Source organism: Chionomys nivalis, chromosome 16, assembly GCF_950005125.1.
Source record: "Chionomys nivalis chromosome 16, mChiNiv1.1, whole genome shotgun sequence".
Lineage (NCBI taxonomy): Eukaryota > Metazoa > Chordata > Mammalia > Rodentia > Cricetidae > Chionomys > Chionomys nivalis.
Window position 1 is genome coordinate 15,118,456 of NC_080101.1, and position 22,027 is coordinate 15,140,482.

General features: G+C 42.2%; 1 protein-coding gene across 2 annotated transcripts in view; it reads left to right on the forward strand.

Annotated features, from left to right (window-relative positions):
* Svep1 (sushi, von Willebrand factor type A, EGF and pentraxin domain containing 1) overlaps positions 1-22,027 on the forward strand; it is a 153,904-nt gene that overhangs the window by 12,229 nt on the left and 119,648 nt on the right. For both annotated transcript variants that reach the window (XM_057790420.1, XM_057790421.1), the window contains exons 2-3: positions 14,717-14,972; positions 18,389-18,565. In XM_057790420.1, the coding sequence (XP_057646403.1) occupies positions 14,717-14,972; positions 18,389-18,565 (433 nt within the window). The remainder of the gene's footprint in view (positions 1-14,716; positions 14,973-18,388; positions 18,566-22,027) is intronic.

Consider the following 22,027-nt stretch of genomic DNA (forward strand, 5'->3'; position numbering starts at 1 on the left):
CCAAGCAGAGATAGAGGAGGAAAGAAGGCAGGTCAGACAGATGCCATGGAGCTGCCGAAGGAGAAAGATGCCAGAACCTCACCAGTAAATCATAAGTCTTGTGGTAAAATATAAAATAATAAAAATAGGTTAATGTAAGATGTATAAGCTAGTTAATAATAAGTCTGAGCTAATAGACCAAACAGTTTGTAATTGTTATAAGTCTCTGTGTGTTTCTTTGGGACTGACTGGCAGTCTACAAACTTTGGTAGATAGATGACAAAGGCAATGATAGAATTGACACAGCCAAGACCCATGAGCATTTGGAGGCTACCATTTTTATTGATGGTGTCTGAGGTGCTTGGTAATCCCTATTGGTCCCCATTGCCATCACTAGTTCTGTCCTCTTTCAGTCCAGATAATTGCTTTTCTTGTGTATTTTCATGTGCTGTAGTTGGATCAGCTCCTACCCCCACCTCCCATGCCAGTCACTGTATTGTCACCTGTGGACATTTTGGGATCATATCAAGTATCTTTCCAAGTCTCCCTTATTTGTCTAGATTTTTGAATTCTCAGGTTTACCTAATCCAAGATAGCACTGTGTCATATTCATTATTGAGATAAAAATATAATGCAAGGAAAAAACTTAAACATTTTTAGTCCTAGACACCTTAAATGCACTATCAATCATGCAGCTCAAGATTAAGTTTATAAATTTAATTGGTCTTTCAGCTAAATTTTATCTATTCTAATTTGAGATCTTCAAAGTTTATCCCCCCTCAACACACAAATATCTTTCATGTACTCTATGTATTAAATTAGGTTGCTTTATAAGTGTAATTCATTAAAAAAATGTGTGTGTATGTGCCCATGTGCACATGTTGGTGTGTGTCTGCATACTGGTGTGTGTGTGTTCATGAACCCTGGTAAGTGTGCATGCTGTTGTGTATGTGTGTGTGCACACACATACCTCGGTCCAGGCATTAGTTACAATGTGTGTGTAGAGGTCAGGGAACAATTTTAGATGCTGGTCCTTACTGTCTAATTTTCTTGAGATGTGGTTTCATCTGCATCCAGTTTCAGGAGAGTGTCTTGTCTCTGCCTCTTGTCTCACCACAGAAGCACTAGAATTCCAGGCATGTGGGCTGCTGAATTCAATGTTTTTGTGGGTTCTGGGGATCTAAACTCATTCTCTAAAACATACCCACTAAACTGTCTTCCCAAGTCTCTAAAGCATTTCCTAAAGAGCAGTCATTGTTCTAAAGGTATGCATGCAAGTGAACTGTACAGGTTATTTAATCTCCTAGAGACAACACTGTGTTCAAAATAATTTAAAAGTCTTCACCTTTAAACAATGACACATGAAAATATATTAGCAATCCCTGGTTGACAATTTAAATGCAGACACCAGTTGAGTAGAACCAGAAATATTTGGGACTTCAGAATTTATTTTTAATTTTGGAATATTTGTATGTCTATAATGTAGTATATTGGAGATGGAACTTAAGTCTAAGCATGAAACGTGTCTACATTGCATGTACACATAGCTTGAAAGACTTTTTATAGAATAGTGTCAATGATTTTCCTTGTGGACAGAAGTTTCATTGTTGGAATTTTGTGTTCATGACATAAGTTTGTAGCTGAAACATACCTGTTTTGTAGCATTTTGGATGTCAGATTCTCAGATTAAGGGTTCTGCAATCCTGCACTTGCAATGCAGCATCTAATCCACAAATAAAGCTCAACCCTAAATCATTTAAAGAACTTTAATTTCTGCTTTCCAAAGATATAAACACAGCACTTTATTCCATGTTTAATTAATGTAGTTATTTGTGCAAGCCAGTATAAAGGAGAAAAAAATACAACAAACTTCCAAATATCATTTACTTGGAATGCTAATAGATGTCACAAATTGAATGTGTTTTTAAAAATAAATCTACGTAACTACAACAAATAAAAGACATCATAAGTTCATGAACTTAAAAGTCTTCTTTCTTCAATCTTCACCCCCTTTGAGTTTCCCATTTCTTAGTTAATTTGACTTAAAAACATCTCCCTGGCTTTCCGATGTGCTGCAGACTAACGCTGTTATAGCCCACATATTTTCAATTGAACAATTAGAGCTCCTGCATCTTTCCTGTATTCTAACCACCTGCTGATGTTTTCCTTCCTGGTTAATAAAATGTCTCGTAAAATGCATCGTTTCTTTCCTAATGACTTTGCATCATAAATAATACTTTCTTGGGAATTCATACACTTGAGTTTTCCAAACGTTCCCACCATGCTGCCCAGAGTCTGACACCCATGTGGAAGGAGAGTTGATCTGATAAACTTCTCTAGCATCTTCTCTACTGGAAACATCGAAGTGTACCAGTTAAATCATTTCTTCTCTGTGTGGGTTTTTTGCACATGTCCATTAACAACCCCCTTTACTGAGACTCACCACCACCCCGTCCCCCCCTTGACCACCCATGGAGGTTGCTCTCCTCTGGTTTTATCAGTCTCTCACAGGTTGACATGGCTCCTTTTGGTTTCCCTCCTAGCGATTTGGATTAAGGCACAAGAAGCCCAACGAGAATAAAGTTCTGCTTTGTTTTCTTTGTTTTACCAGTAATTGGGGAATATAGAGTCAGTACACAGGGCACAGGAGTCCCACCAATGTAAGGAAAGTGAGCAAGGACGTGCAGAGAGGAACACACAACATGCTGTGTCCCCCAGGAACAGAAAGCAGGTGGAAGATTGAAGGGGGAGGAGCCACATCTCTTCCTAAAGACCTCTTGTTTCTCCTTCCAGTCTTTTCTAGGGTTCTGCTTTTCTCTCTGACCTTTGGTTGGGAAAGATATTCTTGTGTACAACTCCCCACTTTGTTTAGACCAGCTAAGTCGACATTCAGTCCTTATGGACCACCAAGTCTGATTAAGACATCTTTTGAAATTTTTAAATTTTAAAAGTGAAAATGGTCAGATTGCATTATATACATGTATGATATTGTCAAGAAGCAAATGTTAAGATAAAAAAAAAGAAAGTGCTGCATTTGACTTTGAAAATTAGACAACACAGTATTTGTTATTTTCTAATAAATTGCAATCTAAGAATGTTATTAGAATAAAAAACCTTTAAATCAATGATAACCATGATTTTTCAATTAACTTGCACTTATGTTTCAGATGAATCAAGAAAATACAACTTTCATAGTTTTGATTCTTATCCTTGTTTAATTTGTGTGGATTCATTGGTACTTATATATAATATATAAAAAATACTTCCTAATTTTTACTTCTGAATTTGGATACTGAATAGTTTCCCATACAAGAAGATCTTCTCCTAAATAGCATGATTCAAGTATAAGCTATCAGGTAAACATAACCATGACTGAACTTTTTAAAGTGTATCTTTCATGTATCTGCAGCCCCAGGGATAGACCCCAGGACCTGACATACGTGACAAGTGTACCACTGAGTTGCATCCCTAGCCCACAACTGAAATTTTAATCTATTCATGTTCATTTGTTACTATAACATTTTATAAATAAAATACTTATTCATACATTTTTCTCAACATCTCTATTCTTTATCTTGATTTCCTTCCATCTGAAGTAGGATCTTTTTATTACAGATTTACCTCTGGTTTTTGCCCCATCATATTAGCTGGCATCCCCACTCTTCAGTAATGGAGACCTTTGTCTCATTCTTGAATTTAATGAGGGTTCTTCAAACATTATTTTGGCCATTAGTTTCATGATTGTTTTTATTTGTCATATTAAGTAAACATTCTTATATTCTTTGTTTAATTCACTTGCAAATTACAACTGTGTGGCCACTTCCCAATGATAGTTGTAGTACTTGAGATTGTCTTTGTCCATTGATTTTTGGATATGAATCACAGGAATAAATTCTTTATATTTGGTTTTTGAGCACTAAATGATATTTGATAATATTGTATAGGCATTTAATACATTATTTAATACATTACTATTATTAGTATTAGTGTGTGTGTGTGTGTGTGTGTGTGTGTGTGGTGCTTAAGTGTGCCACAGTTCATGTGTGGACATCAGAAGATAACTTGTAGGAGGAGTAGGTTCTCTCTTTCCAACATGTGGTTCCTGGTGGAACTGAATTCAGGTTTGGTAACAAGCACCTTGCCAGCTCAATTGAAGTTGTTTTATGAAAATTTTCGCATCAACAATGCAGTTTACTTTGGTATTTACTTTGGTATTGTCTGTGATAGGGTGACAATGTGATTGTCTTAGATAGGGTGACAATGTGATTGCCTGCAATAGGGTAACAGTGTGCTTGCCTGTGATAGGATGACAGTGTGCTTGTCTGTGATAGGGTAACAGTGTGCTTGTCTGTGATAGGGTAGCAGTGTACTTGCCTGTGGTAGGGCGTTTGGTATTCTGATGACTCTGCCTTTACCCTTCAGATTTTCTGGACCTCTGGGTGGAAGGAATGGATGTTGGAGGTTGGCATGAGTAGGCAGTTGTTTGGTTCTTGCAAACCTGTTCTGTTGTTTTATAGTTGGATTAGGTCTGCTACTCATCAACTCTAGTGAACACCACTTTCTAATTTGATGTACGGTCCCGATGGGTCCATTTCAAACTGATGCGTGTCCTTGTTTAATAACTAAGGCATGTATGTGGGTGGATGAACTCTGGATCCATAAATCTGAGATTAAGTTCTCCTCTGAACTTCTGGTTCCTCTGTGATTTGATTAGACTATCACAAAGAGCCTAAAGACTCACTGAGCCAACATTTTTTCTCATTCTAGAATTTCAGTCTATGAAGGTTGAGTAAATACTTATAATAAATGAGACTTACTAAATATGATTCATTTGAAATTACAAGATTAGTGGGAAGGCTCCATTACTGTAGAACACTCTACTTACATTTCTGACATTTTTGTCCGATTTGGTTAGTGCTTTTTTTCCCTCACCAAATAGCAAGCACAATTTGGAAACACTCAACACAGTGCCTGGTACATTATAGAGATCCAATACAGATGTGCTGAAATGGTCTTGAAGATGATATTTGTCAGTTTTCAGTTCAGAAGAGCACCACAAGATTCACTCTGACAGTTTTGTGTCTTGAGTTTATTATTTTATGCTACTGGATGGATAGAGAGCAAAAATTATACCATGTATTGACTTGTTCGTTTGCAGGTTTTCATGTTAATCTGGAGACAGGGTTTCATTTAGCTCAGGCTGGTTTGGAATTCCTGATCCTTCTGCTTCTGTTCTGGATTACAGGAATATATCACCATGCCTGGCTCCCAGTCACCAAGAGAGTAAGAACATAAGATTAATTTTTCACATTTAAGTCTACTTTAGGACATAGTCAGACATACAAGCATCAACCTTAATCTGATAGAGTCAGAATGATGAAAGATGAACAGGGTCACCAAGATGGGTTTGCTTTGTGACAGAAGAATTAGAAATTTCTACAAGATAAACTTTGGGTCTAAACTCTGATAGACTAGTAAAAGAGGGTGAGACATGTTGGAAAAATGAAGAAGAGTTGTGAGGAATTTTCAGGTCAACCAAAAAGAAAGGATTTTCCATTCCAAAAGCCCCAACTGGGCCACCATAGCTAAACCAGAGTGAGGAGGTGGCAAAGAAGACTCAAAAAGAAGCAGACATGTGGGAAGGGAAGTAGCTAAAAGAATTATTTAGGATTGAGTTTCACTTTGCAGACTGATTAATAATATTGAAAGTCTGAAACATGATTGCATTGAATTTCAGAAAAATAACCTTCATGGCAGGTCAGAAAATGGACTTGAAAGAAGAAGCCCCTTCTCTAGAGATGCTCAAAGGAGCACCTGGAGCGAGGCTGGGACAATGAGTGAAGAAGTAGGCAGATAATGTGGGTGAAATGTGCTGGTTTGGGTGGCACTAATAGTGACAGAGCAGAACAAGGGCACCGTAGGTTACTCCAGGACTGTAGTCTCGGAAGGCAGGGGTGTGGGGCCCTCTTTGAGGTAGGGAAGACAAATGGTGGGAACCCTTATTGGTGCATGAACTGAACGTACTGGGTTTGCAGCCCCTGTCACACGTTCAGGTAGAGATGCTCACGAAGGGAATCTTGGAACTTCATGTGGCGGAGTCTTGGAGTTTAATTTGGTGTAGGTTTAGGGGCCGTTGACTTGTCGGTGAGACTCAAATGACATTTTCTGGGAAAAACCCAGAGGAGAGGAAAAAGAGAAAATACGAAAACGATGCAACTCTCCATGGTAGAAGTGAGTAAAAGTCCCCTAAGTCCACTATCAGGAGACAGTCGGATAGTTTGATGTGAGTTGTCCACCACACTCAAACATAGGCTTGCACACTTACACAAATACAAAGGTTTACACGCTTACACTCACAGAAATACAATGCGTACACACTTCAGTGCTCACTTGTGGTATTTCCTTGTATTTATTTAACTGATATTTCTTGTTAAAATTAATAGTTTCTGATTTTTTTTACTGTTTCAAATTATGCTGAGATGCAAAGCCTTTTGTTTATTTGTGTGTGTGTCCATGAGTATTTAATCAGGACAGTTATAACTGTAGTACTTACTGGCAAATTGTGTGAAAAATGTAAGACTTTGATCACTTTCTCAAACAATACTCCATATGTCAGGGTTCAGGTGTCTTTCCCAGCAGTCTCTACCTTGCCACATATTTAATAATTTAAAAATATTTAACCACAACCATATGAGAAGTCAAAAAGAATGCTTTTATTTTTACCTATCCTATTTTGGCATTAATAAAACTAAATATTTTTGTATATTCTACCAGTAGCCTGCTTAACCTCCCTCCTCTTCCATCCCTTCCTTCCTTCCTTCCTTCCTTCCTTCCTTCCTTCCTTCTTTTTTTTTTTCTTTCATTCATTGCCTTTGGTTTGGGCAAAACACACACCTAGTTTCCTGTTACTTTTCTCTTCCTAGTTAGATATCTGTAAATTTTCTTTATCTTTTAAGGATAGTAAAACATTGTGATAAACATGATGTGTATGTTTGTTCCTTGTTTTCTAATGTTGATTAGATGGATAGATATTTATACCGAGAGAGAGAGAGAGAGAGAGAGAGAGAGAGAGAGAGAGAGAAGACTAGTAACAAAACAAAGTAACAGTTTCTAATGATATGTCTTAGAATCTTTACTAGAAGTTTCAAAAGAATCCTAAGTAATGGTAGAAAAAACTGAATCACCTTTGCTACTTGGGATGTGCTAAGTTTTTGCAGTTGGTCAAAGTTTCTACTTTTGCCTCAAGATAAATAATGTACGGCTAGCCAGATGACTCAATGGATAAAGGAACTTGCCACCACACCTGATGATCTAAGTTCAGTCTCCGTGTCTCACATGGTAATGGAGAATTGATCATTGTGAGTTATCATCCAACCTCCATACATGCACCATGGCATGTCCATGCCCCCCACCACAGATAATCAGTAGACAAGCATCATTAAAAATTAAGATTGTATAGTTTGTATAAATTATATAATTTTTTCATAATGTATTTATTGAAAAAGCAGATAGTTTCATTAACTTTTTGAATATTTTAGTCGTCTTCTTACTGTAGGGCTGCATGCTGTATCCTTCTAGATTCTCAAGTTGATTTTGCATTCCTATCATTTATAGACTCTCAGAAACCTGCTCTAGATTTTCTCTGTTTGTTTGGCCTGGAGTGAAAACAGAGCTCTCTTGGTCTCTCCTGGCCAATCCTGTAGCTTCTAGCAATGCTTGTCTACTTAAATATTAATTAATTAAAATTAAGGAAAATTATCAATTTGGTTCCCAACTACAACAGACCCAAGTGCTCAGCAATCACATGTGGCGAATGTCAATGTGTTGACACACAGATAACCTGCTATGCTGCTGTTTTTGTTAGCTTGACAGAAACCAGGGTCACTCGAGAAACTCCACAGAGAAAATGTCGCCACCAGGTTAGCCTGTAGGTAGATCTGTGGGACATTTCTTTAATCTAATGGTTGGTGTGGGAGCGCCCTGTTTATTGTGAATGGTGCCCCCCTCTGCTCTGTAGATGGTACTTGTTCTAAGAAAGCAGACTGAGTGAGCCACGGAAAGCAAGCCAGTCCACAGGGTTCCTTTATAGCCTCTGCTTCAGCTCCTGCTTCCGGGTTCCTGCTTGAGTTTCTGCCCGACTTCCCTTCATGATAGAGTATAAACTGTAAGCTGAGGTAAAGCCTCCTCCCAAACTTGCTTTGGGTTGTGGTGTCTTCTCACAGCAACAGAACACTAACTAGGATCACTGCCAACCAGAACAGAAAGTTCTCCTGGGCAGCATTCACCTTGCTCATCTGCTTTCAAGCAAACACAGCAGGTAGCTTATTCATGACCCTTTTCACTGTTCACTTGGGTTGCTTATCAGCTTATTTTAATAAAGATAATAATGGCCATAATGACAACAATAATAGGTAGGAACATTAATAGCCGCGGGTTCCAAGCGCTTTATTCTCCCAGATGTTTATTGTTTGTGGCAAATGGTTTACCAAGACATATATTTTTGTTTAAAGATAAACAAAATGAGAGACAAGCACTCAGCTCTTTCTGGTTTCCTTTCTTATTCTCTAATAGGTATTATAAAGATGGAGTGTAGATAAAATATAAGAATTTACTGTGGGGGAAAAGAAACCTAAATCCTAGCATGCAATTGTTGTATGCAATTAAATAAATAAAAACCAGCTTTAGAGAGGTGAAAAATGGACAGAAAACAGACAAGACAAAACTAACAGAAAAACTGAAAAAAATAGAGGACTGAGTAAGAGAAAGAAATATTGAAGCTGGAAAGATAAAGTGCATCGCTAATATCAATCCTTTTATCATTTCAAAAATTTATTCTTTGAGAATATCATAATATATATATCTTAAGGAGCGTAGGAGGGAATAAAATAATATCATTAAACAAAGAAGCATCAGCAAAAAGGATATTCAAGAAAAGACCTGAGATGCTCCCACTGGACCCAGACGGTATTAGGATGAAGTCAATATGAAAATTAAGAAGAAGAGGAAGAAGAAGAAGAAGAAGAAGAAGAAGAAGAAGAAGAAGAAGAGGAGGAGGAGGAGGAGGAGGAGGAGGAGGAGGAGGAGGAGGAGGAGGAGGAGGAGGAGGAGGAAAACCTAGAATGGGTGACATCCAGAAGATGGTGAATCAACAGGGAAGTTTCATTTCCTATAATCTCCAGAATATTCATAAAGAAAAATTCCCAAAGAACATCAGGCAGTGTAAAATGAAAATAGCAGCTAGAACTTGAAGAAAGTTGGCATGTGAAGGTGAGGGAGTCCTAATGTCACTTTCCAGTATTCAATTTGTGCTTAATGGTTCCCAGCAAGAAAAAGCACTATGTGGAAATCATGTGGAAACTCTGATTTGATTTACTAATCTGTTCCAAGGCAAAGAGGTCCTTGGACACAGTCACAGGGTGGCTTTGTCCACCATATGAAACCATTAGAGGTGACTAATGGCCTTCTCTAGTTGGCATCCTTACGACAGGCTGGCTGTAATGGCTAGTTGCAGTTTGCTTCTTGCAGTGGCTCGTGTTGTGTCCTGTAATTTAACAATCAGGGTTCAGGAGAAAGTGTTGTCTGCTTTTCCTGTCACCTTTTTTTGTTTCCATAGCATTTTTGCAGCCGCTCTTTGGAAGGGAAAAAAAAGCTTTGGGTAGGGGCGCCAGTGGGAGCTTGTGTGAGGGTGATGGATCTCCCTGTTAAACCTGAATTGCACAATCCTGCATTTTTATCATTCTGATGACTATTGCTGGACGCAGGAAGCCTGTTTCCTTGCCAGCTGTTTATACTAGCAAATCAGAGGCTTGATACAATGCAGATGGTGATAACCTTTTGCCATACAGAATCCATGTCCAGTTTTTTCTTTGGCAGCAAATTCTTTGTCTCATTCAGCATTCTGGATCCTCCCCCCCCCCCAGATATGTAGCAGATGATGTAAACTATTTCAGGAACACAAAAGAAAAATGCCAAGCTTCTACCACATTCCATGGCCATTACCACAGACTCGTTTGGCTCTGAAGTCTTGGTATGAAAAATGTTTTATTGAATCGTGTTTTAATTCAAGAATGATGGGACAAGAAGATGGGGAGAGCTGTAAATCATTTTCAGTAATGCATCCTCCCTCGTCCATCTTTCAAGCACATTCCAGACCTAGATCTTGTGTAACTCTTTGCCTGGACCGCTGGTCCTGCCGTTATTCTTCATGTCTTCAGTTCCATGTATTGACTTGCCAACAGAGCTAATGGCTCCTGGAAATACCCACCAACGCCTCTGCAAGAGAAAATAGCAGAATCCCAGCTTAAGGTTTTGTGGGTATTTTGTTTGTTTTAGATTTATTTATTTTTTTCTTAGTGTATACAAGTGTTTGATTTGCATGTGTTCCCGATGTCCATGGAGGTCATAAGAGGGTATCAGATTCCCTGGAACTGGAGTTATGGATAATTTTGAGCAACCATGTGGGGGATGAGAACTAAGCCTGGATCCTCTGCAACAGCAACCAATGCTCTTAACCACTGAACCATCGCTCTGCCTCCCACCCAGCTTAGGGTCTGTGTGTCTGATGAGCAGTAACTGTGAGAAGGATGTGTTGACGTCCACTCAGACCTGAGGGGAAAGGCATTGGGGTCAACTGAGGCTAACATTCCAGAAAGGCTTTGTTCATTCTGAGAAGCACAAAAAGAAAATTAAATTTTAAGTATCATTTTAAATATTTGTTATTCTTTGAAATATTCAGATATTTATACAATGTTTATTGATCATATCCACCCCCTATTACCTCTCTCCAACTCCTCCTAGAGTAATTTTTGCACAAATATTACACATGTTTACACACTCACATTCTTCCTACTTATTCAGGACCAACTCACTGCAGCATCCGAGAGTTTACCCACTTGGTTCACTGAACAAATGTTTATGAACACATACTTCACACATACACTGCTCTTGATAGCATGATCAAAAGGACCACAGTGAAAAAGAAAACCTCCTCTTCTCTTTTTCCCTCTTTGTCATTGTGCTCTTGTTTTTAATGTCTTGCTTACAGCTAGCAGCTATGCCCTCATCAACTGGCCATTCAAAATGACCACGAGCACTATGGAGTGTCTGTGGAGATGCAATTGTGGCTTCCAGGTAAAACTAAAAAGAGAGAACGTCTATCTCTATCTTTGTTCGTGGCGGATAGCAAAGACGAGGCAGACACAACCGTCTGCCTCCTGGAGAGCTGGAATGAAGGCTTGCCCTCCAAACATGGAAAATTTGTATTTTACAAATTGCCTCATGTCATTCCAAACAGATAATTGGGCTTTCCCCCAGAAACAGTACTGAGTTGAGTATGTGTTCATATGAATGTTTCAGTCCATTCCAATTATTGTTTGTGCTTGTACAACTTCCCCTTTAATGTATACATACTACAAATGTAAACATACCCCCGTAAGTATAAACTTGAGGTACTTAAGTGCATCCAATTTCTCATCTTCATCCGCACCCAAGCTGCCCCTCGCTGCTGTGCGGGGGGGGGAGGGGGGGCTCCGCAGCTGCCCCTGGTTTCTCTGGCTTGTCTGTGCTAGTTCTTAGGCTTCTTTGTCTTCTGTCATGGGAAGCCCCAGCCTGTGTTGTACATTTCCTGCCCTTGGACAGAAATCAAACACTTTCTTCACAAATTTCTGGCACCTTCTAGTGGGCAATGATATTTAGAGACTGCAGCCAGCTCATTTCTAGTGGGCTTGGTCCTTGATTGTGTGTGTACGTGTGTGTGTGTGTGTGTGTGTGTCTTTGGGTAGATTCCTAGAAGTGAAATTGCTGGGTCAAACAGAATTTAGAGAAGAATTTCATGAGCTGATTCTCAAGCTCAGTTGACAAAAGAAACCTTTAAGTCTAACCACAAATTCTTTAAAAAAGAAAAGATAGTTAAAATTTCCTTTCCAGTTATAAAAAAGACTATAAACCAATAGCACCTCAAGTTCTGTGGCATTAACCAAGGACAGACAGACAAGAATAAAACAGAAAGGAGAGGCTCGATTAGGGAATGGGGGGGGGGAATAATTCTCTAGCTGAATAAAAATGGAGGTAGTCTCTGCTGTTCACTAAAGCAAGGCAAAATTCTAAGTGTATTTAAGAATTTTATAAGTAAGAATTCTATTGCAATGCACAGGAGAATATTGAGCAGGTTTGGGGTGAGGAGGAGGCAGCAATCGCTGAGGCTTTCTCCTGAGTGAAGGCGGAGCTGCTCTTTACTGATAGCTGTAGACTGAGATTGCTGTCTGGCTCAGCTGCCGAGGACTTTAAATAGCCTGCCCTCAGCGGATCTCACTTCCAATCAAAACTGCCCTTACCCTCGAAATGCCCCGCTGCCGCTCTCAACACCCACACCCTCGAGCTGCGCAGCAAAGTCGCCTTCTCCTCTCCTCCCTGCCCCTCATCTCTCATCCTGTAAATGTGCGGAGATTCGGAGGTCCCAGTGAGACTCTCTACTCACCACCCAAGGAACCACGAGGTCCCATTGGGATGAGAAACTGTGTTGGAAAAAAAAACATTTTCTTACAAGCTGGTGATGGTTTTTAAAATTCTATCTTACTGATGCTGAGTGGAATCACATTCTGTGGACATCTCTTCAGTGTTGTATTGGGGATGGAACCCAGGTGTGAGTCATACTAGCCATGCACTCTACCCCCACCCTAGAACTTTTTTGTGATCCACATTTCCACCTGATGAAGCAGCGAGGCCATCTATGGGCATCCAAGAAACTCCAAACTAGAAGTTTCCAGTACTTCACTTCTGACAACTGAGTCACGATTAAATTTCCTCATCTTCTCTCTTTCTGCAAAACTGCCCGGGGAATGGTCCCTCCTCAGATCTCCGCACTTCTGTTTTCTGAGTTGTACAACAGCCTTATGCATGGTCACATCACCCTTCCAAATATCCAAAAAGAAGAGGATATGTGACTCTCGGTGCCTCCAGGGATGTTTATCTGTCAGCTTTTCTGTGACTTGATGGGTGTGGAGAGAGATTGGTACAGACTCAGTCTCACACAAGAGAAGAGCATCTCCTTTCTCTAGCCTTTCCCCTCCCCTTCTCCCCAGAGGCTCTTGTCTGGGGATTAGACAACCTCACTCTTGGCATGCCTTCATCCCAGACCGCTTGTCCTTCACCAAGGGGACAGTTTTTTAAACTCTAAGAACCAAGACCACAAAGACTGTTGATTGAGGCCCTGGTGTGTATTTGAGGAATGTCTGTTAACACTGTGTGTCTTGTTTTGTCACACACCCAGCCTTATGTGCCCGTCTTTCAGGGCTCCCATATGACCTAGCTTACATCGCTGGGCTTGATCCTTAGGATGTGTGGGGACAGAGTTAAACACTTCTCAAACTGCTGGCCCTTTTAATGGTTTCTGGAGTCATTTGCAGTTTGATTTTCTTTAAATTTGGGTTGCAGCTTACAATAAAAAGTTTACATAAGAATAATTCAATTAAGCCGGGCGGTGGTGGCGCACGCCTTTAATCCCAGCACTCGGGAGGCAGAGGCAGGAGGATCTCTGTGAGTTCGAGGCCAGCCTGGTCTACAAGAGCTAGTTCCAGGACAGGCACCAAAAACTACAGAGAAACCCTGTCTCGAAAAACCAAAAAAAAAAAAAAAAAAAAAAAAAAAGAATAATTCAATTATAAGCGGCATCCTTTGAGTATCAAGTGATGGACTTTCCTTTACTGGGAGATTGGTCTTATAATCTGAAAAAAAAAATCTAGACTGACTAATGATTCTATTCCCTAAAGTAACTGAAATCGATTTTTTCAGATCATATCTTATTTTAATTTTGAGAAAATCTAGGGTATAATTGTTGCTATTCTGGTCCACTTTCTAGAAAACAGGTAGTGGTTCTCCTATTGTTGCCTGATAAACCAGGCTGCCTTCTCAGATCTTGCTAGAAAATGTATGCTGCCTCTTCCCCCACACAATTCTAAGGAAACATCTCAATAGGCAGTTAGCTGGCAAGGCTAGATCCACACCTGGAGCTCCGGTACCTTTGAGGTTTGATAAAGCCTCTCTGGCAATGGAGTGTTAAAAGCTTCCCTTTGCTTCTATCCATGGAGAAGGAGTTCCACACATCATAAAGCAGAATGACCTGTCCTAAAACAATAAAGCTCGAATGTCAGGGTTAGCAGAGCCGTGTTTTCTCATGAAGATAGGATGCTGCCAAAACCTGCTGATGTTATGCATATCCTGGGTGGTCCAGAAAGATGAAGCATTGGATTAATTCTACATTTCTGAAGGAGTTGTGGAAAAACAAATACAGGCAGGCGGTCAGCCATCTTAAGCCCTGAAAAAGACACTTTCAGATAAATTTCTCTAGTGAGGCTGGGGGTGGTTTCGATGGAGAGAAAGGTGCAACGCGGATGCATAGAACTCGGGTTGGTTCATGTTTCAGGTCTGGAGGAGCCCTGACAGATTAGCTCCACAGGAAGTGGTCGTTATTGAGTCAATGCCATTCTGTAAATCCTTGCTCTTCATTGGCCAGCTCAGTAGTACTGAGGATCATGGAGACGTGGTTATAACGATGATGATGACGACGACACTTTTTACATGGTTTTGAGGCTCATTTAGCATCTGTGAGGCCATAACCGATCCCAGTCTGTGTTTCTGGTTTTCTCTCACTCACTGGTGTTTCTCAGGCCCTGCCTCAGCTGGGAAAGGAAGCCGAGGGGCCGGCGCCACTCACGCTCGGATCTCCCCTGTGTCCTTACAGCAAATCCTTCGTCACTCTAGAGAGAACGCCACCAAAGTCATATTTCTCATCACCGATGGCTATTCCAACGGCGGAGACCCCAGACCCATTGCAGCATCTCTGCGGGACTTTGGAGTGGAGATCTTCACGTTTGGGATTTGGCAGGGAAATATCCGGGAACTGAACGACATGGCTTCCGCCCCGAAGGACGAACACTGCTACCTGCTCCACAGTTTTGAAGAATTTGAGGCTCTAGCTCGCAGGGCATTGCATGAAGGTAATGGAAGCTAGCGTCATTACAGGCACCTTGAAACGTTGTTTTCGTTTGTTATTTTGTTTTATTTCTCTCTCTTCTTGCGTGAAGACGAGTGATTTCAAGCTCTTACATTGCTCTTGGCCGAGCATGAGGCTCGGGAGCGCTTTGGGTGTCACGAAATACTCTGAATTGCCCGGAGATGGCATGCTGACCTGGCAGCAATCTTGTTTTGCTTTGTTTCTTAACAGCTGTGATGCATCTTGCCTAGAATATCCATACGTCCCCACCTAGATCCATGGGATGAATCGAGGTGTGTGTGGGGGCCACACACGGAGTGGGAAGCCTTGACTGAGATGGGCTTTACAGCTATCTGGACAGATGAAGTAAACATTCTGAGGCATGAGCACTGAATCTCATCAGAATGTTTCCAGAAATAGGAAGATAGGACGCTAAACACTTAACACATACTTCTTCCCCTGACAGCTTGGAGATAAATGGCTTTTGTCATAAGAGCGTCAGTCTTAAAGGGGGAGAAAAATTGGCAAATGCGTTCGAGCAACGCACCACGTAGAAGGAGGGTTAGCCATACAGCTCTCAGTTAGATGAACTCGCCGGCTGTAATGCGAGCCAGAAGGAAAGAATGTGAACTGTGAGGGGCTGACAGGAGACTCAGCCATGCGCCAAATCGGGCATGATCCTGGCAAGTACTCAAGTGAAAAATCTGGCATAAAGTGGGAATCATAGCAATAGGTCCGAAGAGCCCTGTGAGGCTCAAAAAGCAAGCAAACCAAAAAGCAGGTTAGCCCTGGTGCAGTTCCAAGAGAAGGGTTTCTAGCCGACTATCAGGCTATTGCTATGGATCTAGTAAAAAGGATTAGGCTCTCTGGATATGGGTGGGGGGCCTAGCTAAGCTTATTGGGGGTAAGAATCCTAGAAAAAGGAGGGGGACTTAGAGGAGGGCTTGGAAGTGGGGAGGGGGTGAGTGTGGGGAGGAAAATAGGGCTTAGATTTAAATGCTAGGTCTATAACTGAAGTTTAACTTTTATTTATTTATTTATTTATTTATTTATTTATTTATTTTGGTTTTTCGAGACAGGGTTTCTCTGTAGCTTTGGAGCCTGTCCTGGAACTCCCTTTGTAGACCAGGCTGGCCTCGAACTCACAGAGAACCACCTGTCTCTGCCTCCCAAGTGCTGGGATTAAAGGCGTGTGCCACCACCGCCCGGCGTCCTGAAGTTTAATTTTTAAGAGCTAGGTCATAAAAACTTCAGAATTCTTGCATTTGGATCCCAGTTTCCTCATCTACTTAGTGGATGATTTGGGGGTAAATTATTTGTTAGGTTTCTGGTCAATAGAGTAATACTTCACAGGCTTGCTATGGGGGTCAAGTAGGCTAAGGCATAAAGAGCAGCTGGAGAATTGCAGACGAGGCCTGCAAGGTGGAGCATTAGGTAAACAGTGCTTGCTGCTGAGGCGGACAACCTGAATTTGATCCCCAGGACCCACATGGTGAAAAGAGGGGGCCAATGTATGACCACATACACATGCACTATATAAATGCAATAAAAATGAAAATTCCTGATAGTATGTGTAAAGGCTCAATAACTATTTTTCTTGCTATCAATTGCTTATTAAAGTAGGCCATTTGTTTTTAATTGCTTCAGGCAATCAAGTCTGGGCTTTAATATTCTCATCTTTCAAAATAGGGATTATGTAATAATATGTACCATGGTTTTCTCAAGAGAATGAAATCTCTGCGTTTTACCAAGGCAGCAGTATCTAGCACGTGACCGGAAGTAACTGGTACCTTCCTTTGCTTCTCCTCTCTTAGAGAAAGTGGCATGCTAGCTGGGGGAGCAGGGAGATTAGAGTTGGGGACAGTGGGTGTTGCTAGATATGAGTATGAAGTTACAGATGCTGTGATCTATACATGGTATATCAAATGACTGTCTAGCCCAGTTGTCCCTCTGCCTTATGAGACCAGCGATTCTGCCCTAAAGAGAGTTAGTAAAGAAATAAGGGCAGACAGGGCTTTCAAGGAAAAGGTTGTTTTACTGTCGCACTGGACTTAGACGGCAGCACACTCACTACTAAACTCACTCCTAGCGTGTGTCACACTTTGGTTGACTCTCCAGAAGAATCTCTGCTTTTACCGAAAAGATGTAACGGCCTCAGGGGTGAGTCTGATGTCCTTGTCTCCATGCTCTGAACACTCACAGCGGCCCAGGTTACAGCATGTTCCCTCTTACTCCTCCCCTAGGCTCGAACGCTACTGCACCACCTTTGGTAGCCAGGCTTTCCTTGCTCCCTAAGGTCTTTTGTCATCAACAGACCTCTGGTCCAATTTCTCAGAACTAACTCCCAGGACCGCTGTGCAAAACCTTTCACCCATTGCGTGGTCTCCGGGCTGGGGTTTTAATGTGGTGCCTGATTTTGCTGAGCTCCTTTTCTCGAGACTTAGCTTTCCCTTTATTTTATGAATAAATAGTTACAGTACAGACTTAACATAAGGTCAGACGGTTCATATTTGAGGCCCTCTCTCATCTCCTTCCCAGATCTTCATCTGCAGACTGTCTGCTTTGCCAACAGTCACCCACTTGTATTCTTCCCAGGGGCCCATCCCTGTATCTGGACTGAGCAGCCTGACCCTAGCTCTGGAATTTAGGTTCAGATTTCTTAACTTCTTCAGCTGGAGATGCGTACCGACCGCTTGCTCCATTCGAGGCCATCCATCCTGGCTCAGTCATCTGTGGCCTTAACCCTGCCTTACGTCTGTTTCTGAACGGCTCTGCATGGGGATTCCTACCATGCTTTCTTTCATCTCTTGGCGCAGATACTCAGAATTGTCTCTTTCTACATAACACATGTTCCTATGCTTAAAACTAAGAGGCAGACTGGATTATGGTTGCATTATTTAACTTATGTGGTGATGTGCTGGGATCAAATGACTGCAGATGTGATGCTATTTATTCTAGAGTCAGTAGCCCACAGCATCCTTACCCAGTGGTCAGGATTGTGGTTTTATTTCTAAATTTAACAAGGATTTGGAAAGTCTGGCTACTGCCGCCTGACCTCATCCAGAGGTCAGGGAACGCTGCTGTGGGAAGCCAGGGGAATGACCTGAAGGACCAAGTGCGTTGATTACCTGCTGCTGCTGGAGATTCCACTCTGCAGGGCTTCATTTCTGCCTGACCCTGCGTGGCCTCGAGCACTTAGGATGAGAGCCCAGAATGAAGTAGCTGAACTGGCCAGCGCTAACGCCCAGAGTGTGCTCCTGCAAACAGCACACATTCGTATGTGGGTGGTAGGGAACCGGGGCAAACCAGACAGGTTAGAAAAGCTATTTTCTCCAGCTTGCTCTGGTCTGTAATGACTAGACAACGTAACAACAAGTTGTTGATTTGTTTTGATCGCCTGATGTCTTATGTTCCTGGCAGATCTACCTTCTGGGAGTTTTATCCAAGAGGATATGGCCCACTGTTCGTATCTCTGTGAAGCTGGAAAAGACTGCTGTGACCGAATGGCCAGTTGCAAATGTGGGACACACACAGGTCAATTCGAATGCGTCTGTGAGAAGGGTTATTATGGGAAAGGTCTGCAGTATGAATGCACAGGTAAGTCTCCATTTGGGGCCATCTATAGTAGTCACCGGTTGCTATGTAACAAATGAACCTGCAACTCTACGGTTTCGGAAGTAATTCTGGTTGCTCTTGAGTCTACTGGGTAACTCCTTTGGTCTCAGATATTCTGTCATCAGCTACAAGGTGGTTAAGATCTTGAGTGAGTTCTCTAAGATGTTTCGGCATTCATTGACTGTGGACTGATCTAGAATCTTTTTGAGACATGGGAGTCTGTGTTATATGAGGCTTCTCATACTCCATCAGGCTATCCTGGACTTGTTGGGGAAGTGGGTGATGGCAGGCTTGGACAGGATGAAAAATGAAAACTTGCAAGGCCCCATATATGGAGGGATAATTGAGGTCTTTTATCTGTAGTCACTCTGTCTTCTAGGTGTCTGAAACTAAAATATGCCTCAGTCTATTAGATTGAAGCCAGTGGAATTCTGGTCCTGTGGGTGGAGTTTTTCTTCCCCACTAGCCAGTTCCCAAATAACCATGCAGAGACTTATTATTAATTATAAATGCTTAGCCAGCAGCTCAGGCTTGTTACTAACTAACTCTTGCATTTTAAATTAACCCATATTATCTATCCTCTGCCACATGACAGTGCATTCTTTCAACATGAGAGGTTCATCTTGCTTCTGTCTACCTCTGCTCATGACTATGAGACTCCACCCTTCTTCCCAGCATCATTTGTGTCCTCCTGCCCCACCCATACCTCCTGTCTAGTTATAGGTCAGTCAGCTCTTTCACTAAACCACTCAGAAGGCACCTTGGCAAAGACACATCTTCATAGTATACAAAAAGATTATTATTCCATAACAGGTCCCTGGCCTACAAATTCTTGTCAGATTATCACAAAAACCAGCAGCATACACCTGATGGTGTTTTAGCTTGTCACAAGACTCCATGAAAGGGTTCTGAACGTGCCATCCCTGAAACATAGAACTCACTCCATGACATTTGTAATCTTACTTCTCCACGTGTTCTAAAAAGACCTTAACACTCAATAATGAGATGTCCTCAAGTTTCTTGTGCATTGCAATATATTTTAGGCATAATTAATATTTAGAAATAGTCTATAGTTTTTCTGTATAGGGTTGTGTCCTTGCTTATATTGATTTTAATCTAAAACAGTAGCTTCCAGATTTCTGTGACATGTTACTTGGAAAACAGTGTCCCCATGGAACTTGTTTCCCACCAGGACCACATAGGAACAGAGCTCTGCTTTCCTCTGCACTACAAGGTCACCCACTGGGTTTTTCTTTTTTTAATGTGTGTAATATTATTTTGCTCTGGTGATTGGCTGGGAGGCCTGAGCTGCATCACAGACACATGGAGCCCCCCTCTGTACCTGCTATTCTTCTTTTGCTCTTTCTCCTTCCCTCCTTGTAGGACATTGCCTCTGTGTCATTGCCTAACTCTCTTTTCTTCTTGTTGTTCTTCATCTTACTCCTCTTTGTATCTCCTGCCTCCCCGGCTCTGAGGCCAGATGGCCAACACATCCTTGCCAGGTCTGACCATCCATGTTCGCCCAGCAGATCTGCTACTCTCTTGGCCCCATTCCCACCACACCCAGCAGGCTTCCCCGTTTAAACAGAAAGGAAAGAGATCAACCCAACGGCCTGCTACCTGGCACAGAGCCTCCTCTTGATTTTTTCCCTTCTCCCAAATCTTCCCACACTCTCATCAACAGCCCAGCTTGGCACTTTCTGCAACACCGCTTCCCTCATTCCGCCCGTCCTAACCTACCAAACAGAGGCAGAAAATCTTATTTTCTTTGCTTGATGCTGTGTGGTCAGCATGTCTGCCTTCCGTGTGGTCCTAGACTACACTGTTCCCTGCCAACAGACTGCTGTCTTCACTGTGTGACTGCCTGGCTGCATCAGTCACCAGCGGCCACAGTCTCCCTGTTGCTTCAAGGGGACTAGAATTTTACATCCCACAGGATAAGTTGCAAGAACAAAGAGGTGACAGTTCACAACCCTCTGTCCCCACTGGAGACTAAATACTGAAAGGAATAACCATCCACAACGCGTAGAAGGTTGGATGCCATCGGAGCGTCAACAAAGGGGATGGGAGGCCTTCTGATGTTCCCTCCAGCCAGGACGACGCACAGAAAGCTTAGTTCTCCACACAGTGCCCTGAATTAGCAAGCCTCCATTTGATGCCTTCTGACAGGCAAGCCCGAAGTCAGATGGGGTTCCACTGGTGTGAATATGCACACCATCATCTTCAACTGCTGTCTTTAAGAGCCGGAGGAAGTGGCATGGGGACTTGAGGATACACACTGTGACTTTGTATAGTTGGCGCATGCTTCCTACAGCATGAAAGACTCATGCCAGACTCGTCTCCCCAAAGGGCATGTGGTAGCCAGTACTGAAAACTCAAGAGCCCCGAGTGCCTTTTAGAATCTACTGGGTTAACCAATGTCATGGAGCAGCCAATGAACCCAAATCCACGCTCCCTGCCTTTGGATCTGCACCCTAACTACACGGGTCACCACCCAGACATGTTGGGTAGTCTTGCACCGCCAACTCTGTGGCCAACAGCTGGTAGTCCTGAAGCAATAGCTGATTAGGATTGGTCAGTAGGCTCCCAAAAAACAATCCCAATGGAAAGGAGGAAGTACAAGCCATGACACAGTTCCCATGAGTGAGGCGATTTTAAGAGGACACAGGCTGCTCTGTGATTTGTCAAACACAGAGCAGTGGCCAATGGTACCAGGACTTTGAGAAAAGTCAGAAGGAGAAGGGAGGACTGTGCTCAAGAAATGCAGCCTCACACCCAGGAGAATAGTCAGAGGTGGGTAGCCCTGTCAGAGACCCAATTGCCCATACTGACTGGAAGGCAAAACTGCCAGTGAATGAGGAAGCAGATTTGTTGCAGGTGGGTAGGGCCCCAGTGTGAAGTGATTACCTTTCGGTGGGCTCTGCACTGAGCAAACACGCCTCATGCAACAGAATGAATGTAAGAGGTTTATTTGGGGAGGGAAAAGACAGAAAAAGGGTGAAAGGGAGATATACCTCCTTCCGTCTATCGGAATGTTGCCAAGTTCCCATAAAATATCAGGATATAAAGGCCAGGAAGCGGATTTTTCACAGGCTTATTCCCCATGAGTGAGGTAGAACAAGATCCAGTGACTTTTAGCAAGAGAGGATCTAGCAAGAAAGGCACAGCTGCTTGGTGATTTGTCATTCAAGGAACGGGACCAAAGGGCAAAGCTCTAAAGACCCAAGGGTTCAAAACACGAGAAAGGCACAGGCTACCAGTAAGCCATCATGCAAAAAGCAGGGGCTAAGGGCTCTGAGAGGCATGATTACCTGGAACCAGGGCTTCATGAGGCTGAAAAGTGAGAAATCATACTCAAGAGACAAGTCCTCATTCGCAGGAAACAGCCAGAGGTGGGGAAGAGGGAGGGACTCACCAATCACGCTGCTGTTGAATGGAGGGACC